Source organism: Ammospiza caudacuta, chromosome 20 (genome assembly GCF_027887145.1).
Source record: "Ammospiza caudacuta isolate bAmmCau1 chromosome 20, bAmmCau1.pri, whole genome shotgun sequence".
NCBI lineage: Eukaryota > Metazoa > Chordata > Aves > Passeriformes > Passerellidae > Ammospiza > Ammospiza caudacuta.
The window spans coordinates 4,960,972-4,985,698 of NC_080612.1; the positions used below are offsets into that span (position 1 = coordinate 4,960,972).

Sequence of the window (24,727 nt, forward strand, 5' to 3'; positions counted from 1 at the left end):
TCTGTACATCAGGGTTCAGGAGGCAGGGATTCTGTTTCTGGGATGATGTTCCAACAGCCACATTGAAGCACTGGTGCAGTTCCTGAGGCTGGTGGATCTGACTCTCACAGTTGCTGCTGGTTTTTTGTATCATTTTAAAACAGATACTGAAACATAAGGAAAACTGCCATAGACCAACACTATGAATTACATGCCCATGGATAAGCAGGCATTTAATCCTCTTTAGCTTTTGTGAACAGGTTGGAATCTCATTCAGCTCCAGACAGCCACTGCTGTTACAAACACCACCTCTGCCTCTCCAGTTCCTCTCACACAGGAAACTGCTTCTGTAGGAGAGCACAGGAACTAAATCAGAACATAATCCCTCTGGCTTAATACACTGTGCATGAGTCACCCTGACAAATTAAGTAGCTGGCTGCATTACTGCTCAGCAAGTTAAGGATTCATTTCATGCCTGCCAGGAGAAAACACTGCCCAGACTGCCCATCTTTGAGTGGACACAGGGAAATGAGATGGGGATGAGGAGCCTGGGGCTTGCCCATGGTCACTGGGGGCAGAATGCTTCCTCCATTGCTGGTTTGCAGCTGGACTTCTGTGGGGCTTCAAGCAGAGCAGTTCTTCTTTCAGTGACACCCCTTGTGTGTCACTGCAGGCACAGTGTGGAGAGGAGATTTCACTGAGGGATGGAAATCCCCCCTCTCCCTGTGTGCTTGTTCTCTGGGTGTGCTCTTACAGCTCAGCAGAAGATTTCTTCAGACTTTACGCAGAATACTTGAAATAAGAGGAGAAAAAACAGTGAGACCACTGACTTTTAATCCCTGCTTTCAGCTTAACTCTGCTGCCTGCTACATTTTCCTTCCAGGGACGAGTAGTGACATACACTACAAAATGCCCATGTCTAAGCAGAAACCCCAGTTGTGCTCCTGGAGGAGGATCCAGGAGCAGAGTAGGAGGCACAGAGGCACCAGGAGCCCATTTCTCAGTTCAGCCTCCCTTGGTGGGGAACTTCTGCTGCCATTTGTTGGTTGGACATTGAGATTTCAGAACATTACTCTGCTAGCAAAGGCCACAACAGAGGCATCATTATAATGGCAAAAAGATGCCTGGCAGCAAGATGTGGTCAGGTTTCTCAGGGTGGCTTTTTCCACGTCCAGCTACATCCACCAGAAGCAAATGCCCTAGTGTGCAGAATGGGATGACTGTGCTTTGCATGGTGGGGACAAATCTTAAGTATTCTGCATGGCTTCAGAAAGATCCAATTTTGGGACAGTCTGGGGAATATAAAATCCTATAAAACTAGAGCAGCTGGCTTGTGGCATAAGGACAATCCCACTGGGCCTCTGTAGGTGCTCAAGAGGGAAAAAAAACCCAACAAGGAGAGTGATACTGGTCCCAGTCCATCTTCCAGTCTGGAGCAGGATGACCAGCACATCACTCACTGTCCCTCAGTGTCATGCACCCTTCCTGCAGCTCTCTGCAGATTTTTTACTTTCTCTGCTGTGAGAAATTCTTTATCAGCAGCATCAGGCTGGTGCTGATGATGGGACAGGATGTGTGGTCTCAGCACAGCAGGCAGAGCTCAGGTGAGGGAATCCCTGCTCAGAGCAGGGTTTGGGTGTCCCTGCCCACAGCATGTGGCAGCACTGACTCAGGGTGCCCTGGAGCAGTTTGGAGCTCCTGTGCCCTTTGAGGAGGGCAGTGATGGAGCTGGGACATGGACTTGGACAGATTTGTCTCCATGGTCCCTGTTAGTCAGCCTGGCATCAGCCAGAGGTGAGGCATTGCACAGGGTGGGCTCCTCACACTCTCACTGCCCACATGGGCTGCTCAAGGGCAGAGCTCCAGCTGAACCCCCTTTGGCATAAACAAATCTTCCACCCCCAAATAAATATACCCCATAAACCAAATCCTCCACCCCTAAATAAACACCATAAACCAAATCCTCCACCCCTAAATAAACACCATAAACCAAATCCTTCCACCCTACATTACCATTTACTCTGTTTCTATCTTTGCTCTGGCAGCAGGGCAGGCCTTGACCCAGGAGCTGTGTTGATGTAGTCTGGCTCTTCATCCAGGCTTTCTGTCACTGGGGCTGTGGGTGAGGATGAAGCATTTACCAGTGAGTGCTGTAAAAACACACAATGTAGAAACACACAGACCACTGACACAGCATGAGTCCTGCCAGGATTTAGCCTTTGCTGCTGACATGTTTTTGTGCCTGGGCTAAGAAAACTCACATCAATGTCAAGGTCTCCTTGAAAGAGGCTTCAAAATGATCACAGCAAATTTGAAAACACTCTGGGCAGCTCTTCAGAGCCAAAAAAAGAGAGTGTGCAAACAGGAATCACTTTGCTTAGACTTTCACACCAGAGCTCTCAAACACATCTATGTGTACAGTCCCCACTGTCCCCCAGGCCAGAACTACCCTCATGCCTCACAGGGAGCCACACACTAAATGAAACTTGTTAAAAGGTCAGCTTGAGAAACAGGGCCCCTGACCACAGCACGAGAGTCAAGGGCTGAGCCCTGGGTGTGTGCACAGAGTTCTGTGGCTCAGGGGATCCCACAGCTGTGCCTGTGCTGGGGCAACCTCGATGTAAGAGCATTTCAGACCTGAAGAGCAACATTTTTGTGTAGCATCCCCTGGTCAGGGTTTGGGCAGGTGCCTTTGGAGTATGACAGACACCACATCCCAGGAGAGCAGCATTCAGCTACAGGAGTGTGTTACAATTTGCACATTGCCTTGGATATTTATCATGGAAACTTGGGGAAAAAATTAACTCAAGGATGATGGCTGTGTTGCCCTTGCATGGGCTATACTGGCCTAGTGCTCCAGGCACTCTGCCCATAAGCCCCATCCCCAAACAGCAAATAATAAACCCACCTTGCCCTTGCTGGAGCTTCCATGTGAGTATTGCCATGCTGTTCTCATAGTCCACAGCATCATCTGTGACAGGGAAGAGTTTGGACAGGACAACACTGAGCAGCAAATGGACAAAAAAGGGACCTTTGTGAAACCCTCCTGGCACTGCCCCACTGCCCCCTGCACGTGGCTGAGCCTCCAGCCAGCTCAGATCTGCTGCTGCTGCCTCATCGTTTCCCAGCCCTGGCCATGTGCCTGGGTCTCTGCAGGCAGGGATGGGGATCAGACAGGTCCCTGCTGCTCCTGCCTCCTCTGATCACTGCACAAAGCCAGAGAGGAGCAGGGCAGCCTTCAGCAGTGCAGAAAGTGTGTTAATGCATAGAAGGAAACCAAACTGACTTCCTATTCTGATTGCAACACCCCAGGACTGATGCTGGAAGCCCTGAAGGGACACTGTGGTCCAGTGTCACCCTCCACAAGCTTCCTGGCTGCAGCTTTGTTGTGCTGGATTTGGTGAGAAACCTGAGCTAGGGGCCAGAAATATAATCACCCTGGCTAAAACAACACCAAAAACCTAAAGATGCAGACCCCAAAGCTCCTTAATTGCTGCAGAAACCACCAAGAGTTGAAACAGAGTAGGAATTTTTTAGAGTAAAAATCTATTTTGATTTAAGTGAAATGTACATCTTTGAGTCTGTAGTTAGAAAACATAGCTATGTAGCTTAACTGCAAACTGCTTCAGTGAAAGGCAGAGATAAGGGGGGGGAGACAGAAAGTAATAAAGAAAGACAGAAAGACTGCTGTGAGAGCAGTCCTGACCGAAGAATTCTTTCTGATAAAGAAGAACTAGCAACAAATGTCACGCAAAATTCATAAAAATGAGTATGTATAAACTTATTGTGAAATTGTATGGATATGTATTTGAGAAAGAGATAAAAAAAGACCTGAAGTTCCCAGAAGTACACATGTCTTTTAAGGAGAGTAATCTCCTCATGCATCCAGCACTGTAATAAACATACCAGCTTTACAACTTGCACAAAGTTGGAGCTTTTAGTTATCTCTGCAAAACAGCATCACCATGTGCATTTTCCTGCAGAAAGGGGAAATGTTCCAGGCCTGCCCTGTGCCTGCAGCAGCCCCTGTGTGCCAGCTCCATGGGCAGAGCTGGCAGGAAGAGCTGAGCTGAGAATGAGCAGGTTTCCCTTGGCTGAGCAGTCACCATCCTCCTCTGCACTTGGTGTGACACTCCTGACCTGTGACAGCAGCACCCTTACCTGGATCACAGCCCTGAGACACTCCAATGGTGACATTTTCATAGGAATAGGAATCCTCATCTTTCTCTGAGGGAGAGAAGAAAGAGGAGTCACAAAGGACCTATGGAATTCTAAGTGACCTGGGAAGATCCCTCAGAACCTGTGGGCTGTTTCCTACAATGAAATGGAGATTAGCTAAAAAACAGTCAGTCTTAGTGACAGCCTGTGATGACCAAGGGATGGAATTGGGTGCACAGGAGCACAATTACCAATGTTTGGGGCTGTCCTGTTTATGGGTAACAGATGGACTGATGGGGGCTTGGACATCCCTCAAATCCCTGCTCCACCCTTTCAATGAACGTGTCCCCTGGAGCCCCACCTTGCTTCAGCCACGCACAGAGCTCAGCAAGAGCAGTCTCAGCAGCTCCTGGAGCCCAGGGACAGCCAGGCTGGGTGAAGGAACCCACCTTGCTTGCCTGGAGACCTCACACAGGGTGGATTGAAGAGCCTGCTGCAGTTGTAGTAGTGATCCAGAGCCATGGGCTCCCTGTGAGGAGAGCAGCTCTGTTATCCCTCCTGCCCAGCCCAGGCTGAGCTCTGGGAGCAGCAGGACAGCACTGGCACCAGGATGGCACCGTGCTGGCAGCAGCTCAGGGTACTTACACATAGGCAGTGTCTTCCTGCAGGCAGCTCTCTGCAAGAACAAGGGTTTGCTGTCAGCACCCACCATGGCATCGACCTGAACAGCTGGGCACAGCTGGACAAACCCCCAGCACAGCTGGACAAACCCCCAGCACAGCCACAGCCCCAAAGGCTGCCCCAAAGATGGACAAGCCTCCCAGCACAGCCACAGCCCCAGAGCCTGCCCCAGAGCAGGACAAACCCCCAGCACAGCCACAGCCCCAGAGCTGCCCACAGCAGGGCAGGGAGCACAGGGAGGGAGCCCTGGTCCAGCCCAGCTCCTGGGAAAACCCCGGCTCTCCACCTCTCATGGGCACATCCTGCCAGCTGGCAGGACATGGGGAATATTCTCCCTGGCTCGGGAAAGCAGAGCACAGCCCCACACAGCAATAATCCTCTGAGGGCAGGCAGCAGCTCACCCTGCCCCGGGAGGGAGCGTCCGTCCCGCTCCGCCCTGCCCTTAATCAGATCAGATCAGATCAGATCAGCGTGTTGCTCACAAAGCAATCTCTAAATGGACCGAGCCAGAGCTCTGCCAGCTGCAGTGCTGCCTGCCTGTGTGCTCCCTGCCAGCCCCATGCCCTGGAAACACCAAATGTGCTCCCTGCCAGCCCCATGCCCTGGAAACACCAAATGTGCTCCCTGCCAGCCTCCATCCCCTGATAAAACTGAATGCGCTCCCTGCCAGTCTCCATCCACTGCAAATCCAAATGTGCTCCCTGCCAGTCTCCATCCCCTGGAAATCCAAATGTGCTTCCTGCCAGCCTCCATCCCCTGGTAAAACTGAATGTGCTCCCTGCCAGTCTCCATCCCCTGCAAATCCAAATGTGCTCCCTGCCAGTCTCCATCCCCTGGAAATCCAAATGTGCTCCCTGCCAGCCTCCATCCACTGCAAATCCAAATGTGCTCCCTGCCAGCCTCCATCCCATGCAAATCCAAATGTGCTCCCTGCCAGCCTCCATCCACTGCAAATCCAAATGTGCTCCCTGCCAGCCTCCATCCACTGCAAATCCAAATGTGCTCCCTGCCAGCCCCATCCCCTGGAACCCCCCATCCCCTCCAGCCTTCCTTCCCAGCCCCCCAAGCGTGGCTGCAGCATTTACCTGCCAGGAAATTCTGGTACCTGGGCTCGTCCCTGCTGCCTGAGGACAAGAGAGGGACACATTACACATGAACTCGAGTGATGGCAGCAGTTTGACAATGGAGGCACCAAATATTTCAGCAGCAGCAGCTCTATCCCTGTTCAGCTCTGAGGTCAGGGGACACAAATGCAAGGTTGGACACTCCAGGGTACAGGAGCTGGGACAGCCAGGGTGATGTTTTAAACAATCTGTGCCTGTGGCTGTAACCAGGGCTGGTCAGACACAGCAGGATGAGCACTGGGCTTTAAACTCAGACCTTAAATTAAGATGGAATTGGAGCAAGTCCAGAGGAATGCACAAAGTTGCTCCAAGGGCTGAGCTCTCTGCTCTGGAGACAGCCTGGAAAAGTTGGGGCTGCTCAGCCTGGAAAAGGCTCTGGGGAGACCTTGGAGCCCCTTCTAAAGCAGAGAGGGACTTTGGACATGGGCTGGGAGTGGCTGCACAAGGGGGAATGGCTTCCCACTGGCAGAGGGCAGGGTTAGGTGGGATTTTGGGAAGAAATTCTTCCCTGTGAGGGCTGTGAGGCCCTGGCATAGAATGCCCAGAGCAGCTGTGGCTGCCCCATCCCTGCAAATGCCCAGGGCCAGGCTGGATGGGGCTTGGAGCACCCTGGTCTAATGGAAGGTGTCCCTGCCCATGGCAAGGGGTGGAAGGAGATGATTTTAAGGTCCCTTCCACCTCTGTGGTTCATTGTATCTGTGCCTGTCCCAGGAAGCTGCTCACCATATCCAGGGTGATGGGAAGCTCTGAGCTCCTCGGTGGCTTTACTGAAAGAGAGAAAAGAGACCCAAAATGCCAGGTCTGAGCAAACCCTACCAGCAGTAATACACCATCAGAAACCTCCCTGTGAGGTTATCAAGTACACACATGGAGCAAGGGGAGATTAAAAATTTGGGGTAAAATCCTAAAATGGTAATAACTTTGCTTGAATATTGTAGCAGAGTTACAATGGCTGTGAAGTTACTGGGGGATTTGGTGATGGGGAGAAGGGGATTTATCACACCAAACTGCTGATAAATGAATAATGGCCATTTCTTTTCCATGATGTATCTGTTATGTAGAGCCACAGCTCACTCCCCTGGGTTTGATTTAATCAGTTGCCAGAAGAATGCAGCCAGAATGAACAAAATCTAGAAAAGTCTAAATATACTATTGACCATCAACAAGTGAAGAAACCCAATCAAGTTGAAGATGTCCCTGCTCCTCACCAGGGGGTTGGACTAGGTGACATTGAAAAGTCCCTTGCAACCCAAATTATTCTTTGATTCTAAATACAGCCCAAGCCACATCTATAGGGCCCAGAGTGCAATCTCAAATGTTCATCTGTGTTGGGTAGATTTCATCCAACCTTGGCTCTAGAGCTAGATTTTATTTGGGTTTTTTCCTACCTTGCTGTTGATAAGTCTTCAGGTTCCTTACTTTTTTCCAGCCTTCGGGTTGCAACTGGCAAGAAAAACAAGAAAATGACTGTGTTAATTATTATGGCAGCAGCAGATGTGGCAAAGAGCACAGAACATCCACCAGAGAGGGATCCCTGGGACTGGCAAGTATTTTCCTCTTCCAGATTGTTTCTTGAATGTTCAAAAATGGTCAAAGCAATGAACAACCAGAGAAAAAGCTGGTGTCTGTGCAGAGCACAGAGCCTGCAGACACTGCTGGAGGAAGCTCCAACCCCAGCTGCTGTCACCTGCTGTCCCAAATTCACTTGATTTGGGGCCATTTCCCTCCCTCCACACCGCAAGGGGCAGCCAAGGGTTTGGTCAGGCTGGGATGAAAGATCTGCAGAGGGGTTCAGGGGCCTGGAGCCAGCAGAGCCCTGGGGCAGGGCAGAGCCATCTGCAGATGGACACAGCCCACAGGGACCTGGCAGCTGCTCCTGGGGACACAAAACTCAGAATTTCAGCACTGAACCCACTGCAGGAGGCAGCGAGGGGGGTGATGGGTGAGTCACTCTGGCACCCACACCTTCACTCTCACAGGGTGCCCTGCATGGCTCCAAGAGGCGTCACTTTTCAACAACACCACTTTACTGGATTATTTTCAATGCAAAGGGCACTTTTTAAACCAGAGCTCAGAATTCACACACCTAGAAGCATCTAAGGTGGCTTGGACACTCCAGGTCTCATCATTTCCTGGCCTGGCCCCAAGGTGACCCTCTGAACATGACTGTCCCCCTGTTCTGTGCAGGCAGGGCCCTCACCCCAGCAGGCAGGGGCCACATGCAATGCTCATACTCACTGGTGTGGGATCGAACCACCTCAAACCTCTGCTGGCTCTCGAGCCTGGAAGAAACAGCAGCACAAGCTCAGCTGAATGTTGGGGTTTATGGCAGTGAAAACAGACACAAGAGACCTGAGTGGTGAGCGGAGGGCAGAGAGCACCATGCTGGGCTCTGTGAGATGCCAAGATGCATTGCTCAGCATCTCATGCAGGGCCTGTGTGACCTGGGAGCATCTTCCTGGACTCTTCTTTGATCCTTTAAAGACAAGATGTGGTTTTGGACCACTGGGCAGAACAGCCAACATTAGCAAGGGAAGGATCCAGGGATGAGGAAAACATCACTTAGGATAATTCTTGTCACAGACATCTTTTCATGAAAATCCTTTCCTTAGGATTTTTCCTCCTGAGAAGCTGGGAGGCCTCAGGAAAAAAATGTAAACATTGATTATCTGCTGCTGTGGAATGCAACAGGTGCATCTGGGATTGGCCCATGTTGGATGTTTGTAATTAATGGCCAATCACAGTGAGCTGGCTCGGACAGAGAGTCTGAGCCACAAACCTTTGTTATCATTCTTTCCTTTCTTTTCTATTCTTAGCCAGCCTTCTGAGATGAAACCTTTTCTTCTATTCTTTTAGTATAGTTTTAATGCAATACATATAATAAAATAATAAATCAAGCCTTCTGAAACATGGAGTCAAATCCTTGTCTCTTCCCTCATCTGAAAACCCCTGTGAACACGGTCACAAATTGTCATTCTGATGCTTCAGCCACCAAAGGCCAGAAGAACTTTTTGCCCACAAAAAAATGGATGTTCATGCATGAAATGGCTTCAGATCCCTCTGCTTCACCTCCACTGCTACCCCTGCCCTTCCCATCATCCCTTAATATCAACATGAATAAAATAACATTATCAGTGATAACCTATGCCCTGGAACCTCTTTACTTTTCAGTTAATATGAGAGCTGCTTTTCAGAGCACAAGAGAATTCAACACCTTTTCTACTGCAGGTGTTTCTACACAGGTACTTATTAATTCCAATTTTAGGAACCGTTTCCTCCTTTTTCCTTGGGGTTGCCCCATACCCAGCTGGGATTCATGGCCCAAGGCTGTCAAATAACCCAAACATGGAGTCAAACCACTCTGCTTGCAAACCACACCTCCCAAAAGAGCACACAACCCCACAAACCTGAGCCCAAACCACCTAATCCAGGCATAAATTTCAAGAAGTTGGGACAATTCAGCAAGAGTCTGTGGCGGATGGAGCCTTAAGTGGCTGCTCCATCAGTCTGCAATGGATCACTCTAGAACCTTTCCCCACAGAAACAAAACCCCAGCCCCTTGGAGACCTTTGCAGAGCCACATTGCATCTCCTTTAACAAAGCTTACCACCCAACTTTTCTTTTTTTAACATCATTTGCTGTGGTGTGTCTGTTGCTGAAGGAAATCAGGGCAGTGCATGTGTGTACACTGCATTTCCTTCATTCCTTGTGCTAGTGGTTGCTCTGGTGCATGGTCCAACCCACCCCAGCCAAGGGCAGGGGCTTCTTTAGGGAGTAAAAAATCTTTCCATCTCACCTCAGGGCACAATACAACAGGATAAAAACTTGCCCTTCTCTCCCAGAACTTTTCTGACTAGTTAATGATTCAATGTCATCACAGTCAGAGCTTCAGTTTCATTTTGGATTATTCTCTGTGAAGGCATTGCCCCTTCAGCAGCACCTTGGGCTGGGGCACACTGCCTTCCATCCCATCCTGACATTATTTTATTTTATTTAAACCCAGATTTCAGCTTGGGCCTGGCTCTGGGGCTCACCCTGGGTGATTTGTTTGGGAGAGAAACACAACTGGGAAAGGAAACTTACTGGCTCCTCTGCTCGCTCAGCTGTGCCTCTCGTTTGGTACCTGGAACACAAGGGAACAAAAAGCTCTTAGAAATGATGATTTGGGAGTTAGAGATCAGAAAGGCCAATAAAACACATTCACAAAGCTTCTTCAACACGTCAGGACAGCGGAGGCAGTGAGCAGCAGTTGCAGTAGGGCTTTGATGAAATTTTTTGAAACGGTATTTGCTTTGTGGTTTTGTCTCAAACCCACAGAGCAAAGCAGCCAGTCCTGGCCCCAAACCCCAAACTGGAGCCTCTCCCCCATTAAAACCCACCCAAACTGCAGCCTCTCCCCTTTAAAACCCACCCAATGCTCGGGGAGAGGTTCAAACACCACTGGGTGCTCACCCAACTCTCTGTGTGAATTTATCCTCCAGCCTCCCCTTCCTTGCCTGCCCTGCTGTCCCAGACCCTGCAGGATTTGTGTCACTGCAGCTCATCCTCCCAGGCGGAGTCCCAAAGCCACCCACCAGGATAACCACATAGAGGGATCTCAGAGTTACATCTGCCCCAGGGAAGGGGGGCTGCACTTTTGGGGGTTCCTTCCCTCCTGGCTCTCTGGCAGAGCCTCTTCTGTGCTCCAGCTGTAGGGAGCATCCCTGTAGAAACCCATGAGCTTACTGGGGAGAAGATAACAGGAATGCCCCAGAGAGATGCACCACAGGCTCCAGGCACTCCTCACAATGATAAAAAACACTTTCCCCCACAGGGCTCTGCAGCGCTATGTTAATTTATCCTGCTTTTGTCCTCCCCATTGGCCCGTTGGCCTTGCCTACTCCTTTTCCCCTATATGTTCATGTTCTAGAATGTTCTCCCTTCCCTGTTTTCCCATTGGTTTGTGTAACCACGCCCATCCACCCTGGCATTCCCTATTGGTCCCTTCCCTGGATTTATACCCTGGATACTCCCTTGCTTGTGTCTTTGGTTCCTGGGCCCCTTCAATGCTAGACCTCAATAAACTCTTGTTGGAACTCCACACCTGGACCCTTCTGTGTCTCCACTGTTGAGTTGCTTTGTGTCTGTCTGTCTGTCTGTGTGCTGGTGTTCTCATGGCTCACACCCATTGGCACAGGATGCTCTCAGTGAAGGTTGCACCCGCCACTATGGACCACAGCCCATCCCCAGAAGGGCAAAGCTGAGCAGAGCCAAACCCACACACTTTGGGGACATTCCAAGAGGGAATTCCAGCCAGGGGTGGGCAACACTTGCCTGAGTGCTGGCACCTGATGGGCAGCACTTACCTGAGTGCTGGCACCTGATGGGCAGCACTTACCTGAGTGCTGGCACCTGATGGGCAACACTTACCTGAGTGCTGGCACCTGATGGGCAACACTTACCTGAGTGCTGGCACCTGATGGGCAGCACTTACCTGAGTGCTGGCACCTGATGGGCAGCACTTACCTGAATGCTGGCACCTGATGCAGAGGCTGACGGCCGCCCCGAGCAGCATCAGCGCCACGGCCGCCCACAGCTCCAGCTGCAGCATGGCCCTGCCAAATCCAGCCTGAAACACAGCCAGAGAACCCATCAGCTGTGGGGACACAGGGGGCTGTGAGGCCAACCCTTGTGGCATTCATTCTCTGAAAAAAATTCCTTCACCCGGGGTTTTTCTCCTGGGAATCTGGGAAGAAAAAATCCTTCTCAGAGAAAAGGAAAACAATCCTTATCTCATTTGCTTCTCCTGTGTTGTGCTCATGTGGAATGTGTTTGGAGATTGTTTACCCACAGGTGATTGTTCCATTGCATTCTGCTGTGAGTTGTTTTCACTCTTTGGCCAATCAGAGCCAAGCTGTGTCAGGACTCTGGAGAGAGTCAGGAGTTTTCATTATTATCTTTTTAGCATTGTGTAAATATCCTTTCTGTATTTTTTAGTATAGTATAGTCTTCTTTAATATAATTTAGTATTATACAGTAATAATTTAGCCTTCTGAGAACATGGAGTAAGATTCATCATTCCTGCCTTTGTCATGGCATTCCCTGCAGATACAATAATTTCTCAGAGAGCTTTTAGCCCCAAAAGCCAGGTGCTGTTTGCCCTCACACCCCCAGGGAGCTGCTGAGGATTAAGAAGGGACTTTGGGCTTGTAGCAGAGGTGATGCCCTTTCCTGCACTGCTCTGAATTTCTCGTTTCCAGTCCCCAAACCCACCCTGCTGCCATCAGATCTGTCAGCAGACAGGAATCTTTTAATATCCACAAGAGAGGGCAAGAGGGAGGCACTCAGCAATATTTAAACAGTCAAGACCTTTGCACAACGTGTTCTGGCTCTTTGCTGCAGCTCAGAGGGACTCCCAGTGTGAAATTCCCCACTCCTTTTTCTGCTTTTTTTTCTGCCCTGAGCTGGCTCAGCCACTGGCTCTCCCCTCCTTTCCATGACAGGCTTTTCCACAAACAACAGCTCACATTTTTTAACAATCAGCATGATTTGGCTTCAACCTCTTCCTATAAAATACAAAACATCCTACAAATATCACAGAAAGCAGCCTGCTGGCACTGAGATGGATCATTTACCCATTCCTATTCCCCAGGGTCAGATTTTATTTAGTTACAGATTATTTTAATTTATTTTTGGTTTGATCAACCTTCTGTTTTCCCTAGGGATGGAGACACTTCAATGTGCCAAAGGCCAGAACATCAGGAAGCTTTCCTGCTGCCTACCTTCAACCCCTCTTATTAGAACTTTAGCCTGTATTAAATTGGTGAATGAGGGAAGAAAGATATATTATAGCAATTGATTCTAAATTTAATTGCTCAGACCTCCAGAGGTGCAGGACCAGAACCCAAAAGAGCCTAGTCAAAGCCATGTGGTTTTTTCCATCATTTTTCCTTTGCTCAGCATCCCCCATGGAAATCCTGAGCTGTGGCTCATCTCTAAAGCATCCCCAAGAGGCAGCTGAGGGAAGCTGGTCCTGTGCTGGTGACTAAAATACCAAGGGCTGCATTGCTGCTGCTTTGTGGATTTCCTGGCTTTTTTTCTTTTATTTTTTTCTCCTTTTCTTTCTTCTTTTTTTTTTTTCTTCAAAGTGAAAGCAAGGCAGAGCTGGGGACACCTGACAGCACTGACCCAGTTTGCCCTGTTCATGGCAAACCTCCTGCTCCCTTCCAGAGCCAGTTTTATTTTGGTCACGGGCAGTGAGGCAGCAAAACCTGTCTGCTCCTGAGCCCAGGGACACAAAAAGTGGATATTTGAGGGGCTGATGAAGAGGACAGGATGTGTCCCACCCCATCACAGCTTTATGCCCCGAGAAAGCCCCCAAATCACACACACACATCAGCCTGGAGATCATTTGTGCTCCCCAAACACCACAACCCATGGAAAATCCTTCCTTTTGGTACGAGCCCTGAGCTGACAGAAGGAGGTGATGAACAGATTTATGACAAGCACAAGGCTGGAAGCACTTACTCACGGCCAGCAGGATATAAATAAAATACTGGGAAGGCTGAATGTGCTTGCCTGTGCTCTGCCCTGGGGAGCTGCAGAGCAGAACAAACAGCCCTGAGCCATGGAGTGTCTGCACAGAGGGATGCGTGGAGCTCATGGATGGGCAGCCCTGCTTCCAAGGTGCTAAACTGGCACAATTTCACTGCACTCTTAAAAAAAAAAGTATTGGGAACCTGTTTTCTCCCATGTAGGAATCCATAAAATCAGAGGGTTTTGGGAAAGCTGCAGAAGGCAGGCCCCAGATGCAGCAGAACTGTGGTTAGAGCTGAGCAGCAGCCATGAACTTGGTCAGCAGAAAAAATATTTAAACTCTAAAAAAGCAAGGACAAATAGAATAATGGTCTGTGTACTAACACTTGTCTAGAATAACTCTCTAAGCTACAAAAAAATTTATCTAGCAAGATATTAAGAAAGTTAAAGCTTAATAATAGAGCTCTGTGCATTGTGTTTTAAAGCTTACAAATAAGTATTGTATTCAAAATAAGCAAGCATTTTTTTAACGAAAAGTAAATGTGCTTATAGTAATGAAATAAAACTACTGTCAATATGCTTTTGCTTTGTGTAATTAGCCAAAAAACTTATAAAATAAATTGTGACATTAAATTCTTAATCTGCTGCCTAAAATGTGAGCTACTAACATCTTCCCATTGTCACAACCATGTAATAAAACTAATGCTAAAAAATAAAACAGCTCAAAACACATTCCATATGGATGTAAGCTGGATATGCACAGGATAGAAATAAAATTCCTAATGGATGGAAAGTCTGGAGGAACTTCCCAAAAGCAGCAGAAGAGGCACAAAGCTCACTAAAAAAAATCTGCCAGAGCACTTAAAGTGAACTTTAGCTTTTTGCTGAGAAATGAGGAGCGTGAGGAATGTGTAGATGTGGCCTCAGCAATGCCTGGTTTTCCATGAGATGATTTCTGATGAAGACATTTTAGCCCTTTGCAGATGTCAAGCCCACCCCTGAGTTCACACTGCAAGATAAAGAATAAATTATGTATTTATATTATGTATTTAATGTATTTATATTATGTATTCTATCAATCAAAAAATGCCCAAAAGGCAAATATAAACCAGCCACTTTCTCTCCCCTGCAGAAAGTTTTGTGGTGTGCACCAGTTTGCAGTAAATTAATTCTAATTCAGGCTGGTAGGATGAGTCACTGCTATGAAATATGAAGTGCAGAGTGTATTTAAAGACTCACCATATGAAATTCAGCACACTGACTTGTTGAACAGATGCAATATTCAGCCTGAGCCGATGTCTCTAACGTGTCTAAGAAAAGCAACTCCACTTTCTGTTTGCTGTGTGGCACAGATTGCCACAGAAAGTCCCATCAGTTCAGGAATTAAAGTCTCAGACAAGGAATTTCTGCTGTGGATGGAACGATTTCAATGACCAGCACTGAGCTCCTTTCCAGAGGTCTGCACATCTCATTTCCCCCAGATTTGTGCCACTCAGGCTTCTTAGGAAAGCTGCTGCCATGGAGTTAAAATCTGGGTTTTTACAGCTATTCAGATCAGGCTTTCATGCCAATAGATGCATTTCAGTAAAACTTATGATAAAAGGGGAAATTTAGAATTGATAGACCAACTTTCATGTAGATTATAACTTTGGAAAATGCTTTTTAAAAGCCTTGGGTGGAAAATACAGTGCAAAACCCCAATCACAGCAGGCATGGCAGCACAAGAAGGCAACTCACAGACATATTTTGTATTTGTGGCTGTTCCAGCAGCGCCGAAGCCTCCCAGCATCATTCGCTTCCACTGGGAGCCCAGGGGGTGCCATGTCAGCAATACAGGAACCCCTGAGTAACTACAGACTCCAGGACCACGAAAATGAGCCAATCTCACACAAGGTTACCCCAAAATTATCCTCTTCTGCTAAATTATCTGCCTCATGGCCCATCTTACACTGAACATTGCTCACACAAGAGAAAACTGATGCAAAACCAAATCTCTCTCTATCTAGAATTAGCTATTCCAAGCACTTACATGCAGTGAAATAAATACATTCATATCCATGATGCCAGTCAGCCCTGAAATCAATGGAAAACCCAGGAAGTGTAGTTTGAATTATCTATTTTTAAGGGCTGGGCTTTGGAGGGGGAGCAGCGTGGGCAGGACCACAGGCAGGAGCCAGAAGGACCACGCAGGGATGAGGGAATCTCAGCACAGGCTGAACGTCCCAGAATATTTTAGAAGATGGGAATGCAGAAATAATGTCATTAAACCCATGCTGGCATCAGCAGATGGACGAGGAGAGGTGAATTACAGTGCTGTAAAACAGAAATTCCAGGTTGTGAGGGGTGGGCTCCTCTCAGAGGGGTCTAAAATGCTGCTGGGAGGAGAGAGGTGGGAATTCCTGCCTTGGAGCTGGTGTGGCCAGGGGCAGCAGTGAGGGGGGACATCCACCACGCTGCTTTTCAGAGAGGCTTCACAGGGATGACCCTGAGCCTCTTTAAAGGTCACCAAGGTCTGAGATGTGACCTGAGCCCACTGGAACACCCCAATGTCCCCACACAGCCCCTCCGAGCGCTTTCCCTGCCCACCCTGCCTCCCTCACCCACCTTACCCCGGCTCAGCCGCTGTCCCTGGGCTGTCCCAGCTGCTCCAGCTGCTCCAGCTGCTCCAGCTGCCAGGGCTGGAGCTGGTTCCTGCAGGGCTCGTTGCACTTCTGGTTTCCTGTCCCCTGTGAATCACCAACCCCAACATCCGCTGCCCGGCCCCAGAGGCGACGCCTGCACAAACCCACCGGGGTCATCTTGTGTCCTGTGGGGAGAGGAGGAGGCCTGGGCAGCGTGGGGCCACACACAGCAAGCACTGGGGCCACTTCCCTTCAGCTTCAGGCGCTCTTGGGGTGCCCCACAAAAGCTGAGGGTTCCTTTCAGCAAAGAGGAATGAATGACGCTGCGCGCTGGAAGCGGCCGGTGCTGCCAGGAAAGGCTCAAAGCAGGAACAGCAAACTGCAAAATCCCTCTCTGGGGTTTGTGGAAACGATGGGGACAATTACAAAGGCAGCAAACAGCCTGAGATCACTGCTGCTGATGGCCAAAGCTGCACCTCCTGTCCAATGCTGTCAGAATAAAACCAGCTCTAACGCCGCAGCATAATTGGCACAATTTCACTGCACTCCTAAAAAGTAATTCCTCAAATGTTTTGGTGCTTGAGGGCTCATGAATTCCCTATTGGGAATTTCTGTATTGGCTTAAAGCCCTGCCACAGTCCATGAAAGAGGGATCCAGCACTAGGGAAGTCTGCACACACTCATCAATGTGTAGTTGTACAAGAGCCACGGGGCACATGAGTTACAACCATAAACAAAACATTTTGTGCTGCTCTCACCAAGGCTCTACAAAGCCTCTCTGACATGTAAATTGCTCAGTAAAAGGAAATTTCGTTATATTTAAATTAGGGCAGCCACCTACACCCAGCTCTCTGTGCAAGAAGGTGACTCTTCATCAAAAAAATTATTAAGGAGCCAACAGGATACGATTTTTGCAACTCTGTGATGAAATCTGGCTATCAAACCTTCAGAGGAAATGTTACTTCAATAAGATAATTATCCACTGTACATGCAAATAGACTTTCTCTCTTCCAATTCTAACCTGAGATGCAAAAATAATGCACATTCCAGAAAAAATCTGGGTGCTGAAGCCTATCTTGAAATCAGTATAATCTGAACCAAAGATAAAAAGAGGCAGACTCAGCTTTTAATTTCTCATGTGGTTTCTGGGTGGTCTCTGTGTAAAGGATATTGCAAAATGTGAATGTTTTTGTCACTGCCAAAAGAGTTGTTACAAAATTGGTATTTCTAGCAGAGGTCTTGGCAATTATAGTTTATTACCAGCTTTCTAGCAGGGTTTTTACATGTTCACACATAAGCTGACAACAGAAGTTTTGCAAAAGAGTTCTTTATAGCAGAACTGATACTCAAAATATGCTGGAGACATTTAAAGTTCATCTTTTGTACCCAAAATCAATTTCACCAGGAACAGCCACTGCTAAAAAGGTGCCATATATTTGTTTACAGGTCCTCTGGTGGGTGTCAGCTCCAAGTGAGCCTCAGTGCTGTGGTGTGGACATTGTCCTGGCTGGCTGGGGCTGCTCCTTGTGTTGGTCCCCAAATGTCCCCTGAGGGATCACTGAGCCTCCCCAGGGCAGCAGCAGCTGCTCTGTGCCCAAGCAGAGACACAGCAGGGTCACCCCAGAGTGAGGTGGCAGCTCTTGGGCAGAGGGATGCCCTTCACTGATGCCATCAGTCCTCTGAGAGGCCAACCCCCCTGATGGAGGGTAATTACTGCAGCAGCCCATCCTCTGTGTGGATCCCATCTCCCTCATTCACATTTCTCCCAAGAGGAGCTGCCTGTAAAGGTTTAGGGTGAGTCCTCACCCCGAGCACTTCCCAGCACAGCCACAGGTTCTGCTCTTCATGAGGCCAGGCCAACTCTCCTCCAGCACACGCAGAATGACCCTCAGGTCAAACCCAACTGGGAAAAACCCCCCTGGAACCCCTCTGCCTCATCCAGTCCTGCTGCTAGAAACAAGTTCTGATTTGACAGAAGGAGCAGAATGTTTTTATCAACTGCAATAAGTTACAGAAACACCACATTGTAATTTCACCATTTGTGTTCTTTTCAAAGCTCACCCATTTCAGCTTGGTTTGTTCTCCCCCCATAACATAGTTCCTACTGCTTCAGGAAGGTTCACCAGTTAACCTAATCCACTTTTTCACCTTTTCATACAAAGCTGACAAGCTGCAGAGAGATCTCTTGGGTCCAGAAAACTCATCAGAACCCATCTTCTACCCAGCTCAGCTTACCTGGCCCTGGGGAGCCAAATGCCCCGAGGGCTGATTTACATTCTTTCAAATAAAGGTGGGGGCTGCTCAGAGACCAGCTGACTTTGCTGGAATCAGCTGTTGTGACTAACACTGATCAAAAATCAGCAATGAAACAAGGACTGGGAAACAGGGCATCATCTAAACCCCTCCTTCTGCACAAACACACTCAATGCTGGAAGGTTTGAGAAAGCTCCAACATGTTTTTTAATCTCCAGCAGGCTCCAAGCTCACCAGCCTTGCAAGTCAAGCATTGCTGTGCAGCAGCATCCAGCCCCTCTTGCTTTGGGACAGAAGGAGCTTGTGGCTCATCCCAACCACTAACTGGGATTACACTGCATTCCATTTGTTCAGCAACATTTTCACAGCAGCTCTAACTCAAGCCACATCTTGGAGGGAATTTTCTGCTGTGCTGAAGCAGTGCTGGATGGTTTTGTATTCACCAAGAAACTTTTCTCCCTGCTGGAGTGGAAGGAGCTTTTCCCAGGCAAAGGGGAAGCGCTGCCTCCTCCCCTGCCCCAGCTGCACGTGGGCTCTCTCTGAGCTGAAACTGAAAGTGGCTCTGTTCTTGCTGAAGGAAAATAAATGCTGCTACCCAGTGGAAAGTCATCTCACAGCCAGGGTGCCTGGGTGCTTCGCAAAACTTTGGCCAAGCAAACTTTGCAAAGAGTAATCCCAAACATCCCTCTGGTACAAAGCTTCCCTTTCTTATCCTGCTCATCCTTGAGAACACAATAATCCTTAAATTTGAAGACAAAAACCTAGAAGGTTTGAATGCTTTTATTTGAATTTTTTATACAGCAATACAAATTATACAGATTTGTTACAGTACAGATTTTTCAGGGGTTTATAGAGGTACTTTGTGAGTTTTTGGTTTATTTAAAAGAAAGAGGCAGATCTCGGGAGCACGGTGACATGAACAGAACAATCTTGTGGTAGGAGGCAAATCCTGACCACAGGGAACACTAACCTGGCTGAAACCTACTGGGCAGAAAAGTGTGGTAGCATTCCCAGCACTAACATCCCAAAAACATCAACCCTGGGGTACTCTAGAGCTTTACACAGGAATTGTGAGCACACAGGTGAGAGGGTTGTTCCTGTAACAGTGCTGAAAGTCTTCGAAGCCCTTGGATGCACTTTGCTGCAGAGGGGACAGAAATGAGGGAAGCTGATGTCACACTGAACCTGCTGCTGAGCAGGTGATGGCACAGAACAGAGTTGGAAAAGGAAATGCTGCAGATGTAGTCAAACAGGTACAGTGAGATGAGGAACACTATTTCAGATCTAATAATGCTGACACCATGTGCCCACCGAGACACCAGCAGAACCTAATGGCTCGTGTCTTGTGTCCCCCTTGGGTTCCTGTGAGCACACTCAGGAGAACAGCAGAGCTTCCCTGCAGGCCCTAATGCACAGGAGAGGGGCTGAACACAGAATGCCATCAAGGTATTGCTATTACTGATGTGCATCAGGCTTCAGAGTCAAGTGTCTGGCACTGAAGGATTAAAGCCTTTCAGCAAGCAGGGTCAAAAATATGATTACACCATCCTAAATGCTTCTATTCAGTTTGGTTTATACTGCTACAGCAAGTGCTATCACGAACAACAGAATAAATTACAGATTATATAAATAAAATGTATGCACCAAATAAAAGATGTCTCTCTGCCACTTCTAATATACTTTGTTCCTGCAGTGGGTAAGAGACATTAAAGAGGAGGGAGATGAGAAAATTCCACTCTCAGCTAGAAATCAAATTCTTTTTCAGTCACAGAAACTCCCCTTTCTAAAAATTTAAGACAAGCAACACCAACTAAATTGCATCCCGAGAATCCATCCCAGGGAAGCCCTTGAGAAGTACAAAGGTAACTGAATATTCTACACTAGAATATGCTGGAATAGGCAAGCAGTCCCTTTCCTGCAGAGCCTTTGCACTCCACTGGTAGTGAAACACAGAAACCATCAGAATGTAAAACATCAACTTAACACAGATTTCAAGATGCTCAGTGTTAACAGCTCCTCTCCCCTGCTCTTGCTGAGAGTGCAAATAACCACCAGACAGCTTCTGTGCACAGAGAGGGGATGGGGCTGGCACAGAAAACCTGTGACTGTGCCTTGGAGCCACCTGACACACAGAGCCTGTGTCCAGAACACACCCAGGGGAACAGGGGGCTTCCAGCAAAGTCACTCCCAGATTTGTCCAAAGCAGGCAGCAGGACAAGGGCTGCTCTGCAAGCTGCAACATAGCAGCACTCTCTGGTTGAAGAGGTTGCACATATATTCCAAAATTTGCTGGCTTTAGTATTAAATCTTTCCTACAAAGAGGAAGGGTTGCAGTATTACAGGATTTGCTCTAAAATTCTCACAGTTTTATCATCTTTCCTGAAGACAAGTCAGCAGCTGGTACTACAGGTAGCAAATGCTTCTACTAGGCTATGTACTAAAGTCAGGATTGAAACTACAACACCGTTCTTAAGTTAGAAGTATCAGTATCATCCAAAACTGCCCTGGGACAGCAAGCTTGGCCACAATCATCATCAGCCCTGGGACACCTGGAGAACTTCAGAAATTCAGTCAGCACTGGGGATTCAGAGCAGACTGGTGAGCAAGTTGTTTAGGAAGGTCAGTAAGCCACACATGAGGGCACAAATTTAATGTGACTGTACCATCACCAGCCCATTACTGAGTGTGTGAACACTCCTCCACCTCTTTCTTCAGCCATCAGAACAACCCTGACAGCCACAAGCACAAAGAGCCCCCTCAGAAGTCGCTCCAGGCCTGCACAGCCCAGTGAGTCAGCATCACACCCGTGCCAGCACTGGGTGCTGCCCTGAGGACTGGGATGAGCTCTCCCAAGGGCATTCCTGGACTCAGGAGTTCAGTGGGGGATATTTTTTGCTGGTTGACAGCAGACTTTTACAGCACATTAAAGGCTTCTGCTCACTGCTGCAGGGTCCAGCAGCTCCTCCACACTCCCACCTTCCCCACTTGCAACCAAACTGGAGTAACACAGCAAAGCACTTCTACAGTAGCAAAGCAAACTTGGCTTCAGTTCCAGAGCCTGCCTGGTGCCTTCCTGCCTTCAGTTCTGTTTATTTTTCTAAGTTTAAGCTGGAAGAAAGCACTGCACAGCCACCAGAAATAACTCAGTGAGAGCATGAACAGCCACAAAGTGAATGATCCATTTGCTACACTGCTGGTGCCTCCTCAGTCTGGGCTTTGCCATGCCAGGCTTAGCTTTAAGCAGCAGGTAAAATTAAGCATCACAGGTTAAACTTCAACTGCTTTTCCGGGTAGGATGGGAAGAAAATAATTTTGCTTTCTCCTACAAAACTTAAATGCCACATCCATATATTTAATATAATTAACTGTTGAACAAAAGCTGGTTTGAAAAGCCTCTGCACAGGAAAATGTTCATCCACTGAATTTTTGAAGGAGGGAAAGAAAAAGGACTGGAGGAGTCTGACCCTGAGCCACATAGGAAGCACAGTGTGGAATGCTCAAAGAAACCAGGCAATGCATGAATGTTTGCCAATGAAAAATTACTGAAAAAAAAAATGACACAATGATTTTGGATCAGGCTGCATTCACTAGTGGGGAGCCCTTAACCAAAGCAGTATTAGCAGATACAGAAGAAGCCATCTAGAACTAAGATGACCCATTTGCCACCTCTCTCACTCATCAGGGATCCTTTTCTCCATGCAGTGATGCAATCCCTGCTTCCAGCAGCACCAGTTTGACAGAACAGCTGTGGGTAAGTGTGGCAAGAGCTGCAGGGACCAGCTCTCAGCCAGCCCTACTCTTCCTCACTGCTGAGGGTGACAGGCAGGACAGCCAGGGGCTGCCACACCCAGCTCCAGCTCAGGACTAGGATTCTGCTCAAGCTGTGCTGAGAGCAGCTCTAAAGAGAGGATGGACAGAGTGGCTGGAAGCAGGAACACTTCCCACCCTTTGAGGCCATGGAAAGCAGTAAAACCAGCAGGGAGATCAGAGCTCATTTCCTCAATAAAAACACGACTCTGCCTCTTTCAGCTCCCCCTGCAGTGCATTAAAGCACAGCCCCAGGGCAGCAGCCTCCCTAACCAGGACGGCTCCTGGGGAATGGGGCAGCTGGAAGAACAGCAGCACTGATCCTTTACTGTCTCAGCCCTCACACTGGAAGGACACGGCCTGCCTGGTGCTGGCCACAGGGCAGCAGCACCCCCCTGGAGGAGCACAGCCTGATCAGCTGCACCACCTGCACACTGCAGGAACTCCAAATCCCACCTGGCAGCCTTAGCAATGCACTCAAGTGACACTGAAGTCACAGGACAAACAAGTTGGGCTCATTTCCACCCACGTTTAATTTTTACTTCACTGTTCCAGCACTCTTTAGATTAGATTCCTCCCCTTTATCTTTTCCTCTTCCCCCCCTTATTTTGTATCAGAATGGGACAAATTAACACAATACTTGAAAACTGAGGGGGGGAAAAACATGGTAGAGTAGACTCAAATAAAGACCAATGTTAAATATTACTTAATGTTTTCTTTTATTTAAAAGATCATTCACAAAATACCATATCCATAAATTTATTTTGTTATGAAGCAGAATGTGCTAAGTGTTTGGAATTCTTTTTTTTTTTTCCTTTGTTTTTACATTTAAAAGTCAACTGTCTTGACTAGAAGTGAGTTTTTTATATGGGAATTTGTTCTTAAAATCTTTTCCACATTGAAGATGTAAATAGATCAATTATTGGTTTGGAATACAACCACACAAATGCATGTCTGTCTTAAATTAAGTATTAGTGTTAGACAAATGGTTCTTATCTCAGAAGCAGATTAAGTGAAAGGCAGAAAGAAGGAAAGAGTAGTTCTGTAAATTGCTGGGACTCTGACTTACAATGGGAACCTTAGGGAAGAAATTCATCACTAGCAGTGGTGCTGGTAGTGGGGCAGCCGTGCTTCCAACCTCCTCTTGTAAGTACTCTGGGGTGCTGGCTGGTTTCTCTGAAGGCTCTCAGCACTGGCAATGGGGGCCCAAGCTTTTCCCATACACTGGACATGTCCAAACTTCAGTGTGGTAGAACCAGGATTTGGTTTTCAAAATTAATGATCTCTCCTTTTGCTTCAGCCTCCCCTCCCTCCTCCCACACAACACTGACAAGAAACATTTCAAGGGAAGAGAGGTGTAGTAACAAGAGATGCTTTTTACCCAAACTTCTACATGAGAATCTATAGCAGAAAGATTTCTAATCTGCCCATTTTCAAGGTATTCTGAAAGCTGAGGTGCTAAAACTGTACCCCACTGGGCAAAGAAATACAGGGGATAGTGACGATCAAATACTGCATGGCAAAGTATACACTCCTTCAACAAAAATAAAAAAGTCAATTTTATTTGTAGAAACTTCATTTAAAAATTTACCAAACATGTAAAACCCAAAAAAGTAAGCAGAAAGAGCCAGTGAGCAGTTGTGCTCAAACAGGCATGGCTTTGCAGCACTAACCTTGAGCTCAGAGTTGTAGTAGCATCATACCATTTGGAAGTCAGGAGCCAGCAGGAAGAGGCTGCTGGCAGAGGCTTTATCCATACTGATTCCACCAGCTCTTCACCAGGCTTGCCAGGCAAGGCATCCATTAAATTGATCCTTCCTGGCAACCCATGTGAAAGGGCAGCTGCCCCCCTTAGCTTCATAAGGGCCTCTGCTGTGAACAGTGACTATCACCAATTGTCAGAAATGGTATTTTACTACTTGGTTAGAACTGTAAATTTCTGTTCAACTCATCTGGACTCTTCAGTTTTCCTCTTCAGAGCCACAGCAATACAGAATGAGACATGCAAGTCAGAAGAGGAACACTGAGGAAGTAAAAGGAAACAATACAGGGAAATAACTAAGTCTAACCTGTGCTTCTAAAGTAAAACAAACCCAGAAAGGAAGAAGTGAAGCAGCACCTTTGTCCAGAGACCTCCACACCTGTGGAAGCAGCCACACTGCCTTATCTACTGGCAACTGTGCTGCTTGGAAGGAAACAGAAGAGGGAAACTCAGCACAAAGCAGGCACTAGATACAGCAAAGCCAAGAACGTACTAAAAACCACTTGTTAACAGCTGACATGCATTCACAAGCTCTGTGTTTTCGGTTTCAAAGAGGACAAATACCAGATGGCAGGAATGGTAAACTGCAGGGTTGACATTCCAGCAGAGCTAGTCACTCTGTACTGTCTTGCTTTTTCTCCCGCCTCCCCATTCCCTCTCAACCCCAAACTCAGTCGTGTTCTTTTACTACTTCCTCCCGGGGCTTGGCTCCTCCGAAGATGGCAGAGTTTGGATTGGCTACTTGATTGAGGGGAGTATCGACTGTTCGAGGTTTGAGCTGGAGCCGGGGCCGCTGCGCTCGCTCCTCTGAAAGGGAAAACATTCCA

At 47.9% G+C, this 24,727-nt stretch overlaps 2 protein-coding genes across 3 annotated transcripts in view; both read right to left on the reverse strand.

The window, feature by feature from the left end:
• Window positions 1-23,895, reverse strand: LAT2 (linker for activation of T cells family member 2). The gene is made up of 14 exons (XM_058818031.1): window positions 23,842-23,895; window positions 11,448-11,550; window positions 11,288-11,333; window positions 10,026-10,202; window positions 8,181-8,224; window positions 7,331-7,385; window positions 6,666-6,709; window positions 5,904-5,942; window positions 4,783-4,813; window positions 4,587-4,666; window positions 4,141-4,206; window positions 2,888-2,950; window positions 1,993-2,095; window positions 1-771 (listed from the first exon to the last, which is right to left on the reverse strand). The coding sequence occupies exons 1-13, from the start codon at window positions 23,893-23,895 to the stop codon at window positions 2,007-2,009; spliced, it is 891 nt and encodes a 296-aa protein (XP_058674014.1). The 3' UTR covers window positions 1-771; window positions 1,993-2,006.
• EIF4H (eukaryotic translation initiation factor 4H) overlaps window positions 19,140-24,727 on the reverse strand; it is a 15,093-nt gene continuing 9,505 nt past the window's right edge. For both annotated transcript variants that reach the window (XM_058817626.1, XM_058817625.1), the window contains one exon: window positions 19,140-24,707. In XM_058817626.1, the coding sequence (XP_058673609.1) occupies window positions 24,571-24,707 (137 nt within the window). In that variant the 3' untranslated portion in view covers window positions 19,140-24,570. The remainder of the gene's footprint in view (window positions 24,708-24,727) is intronic.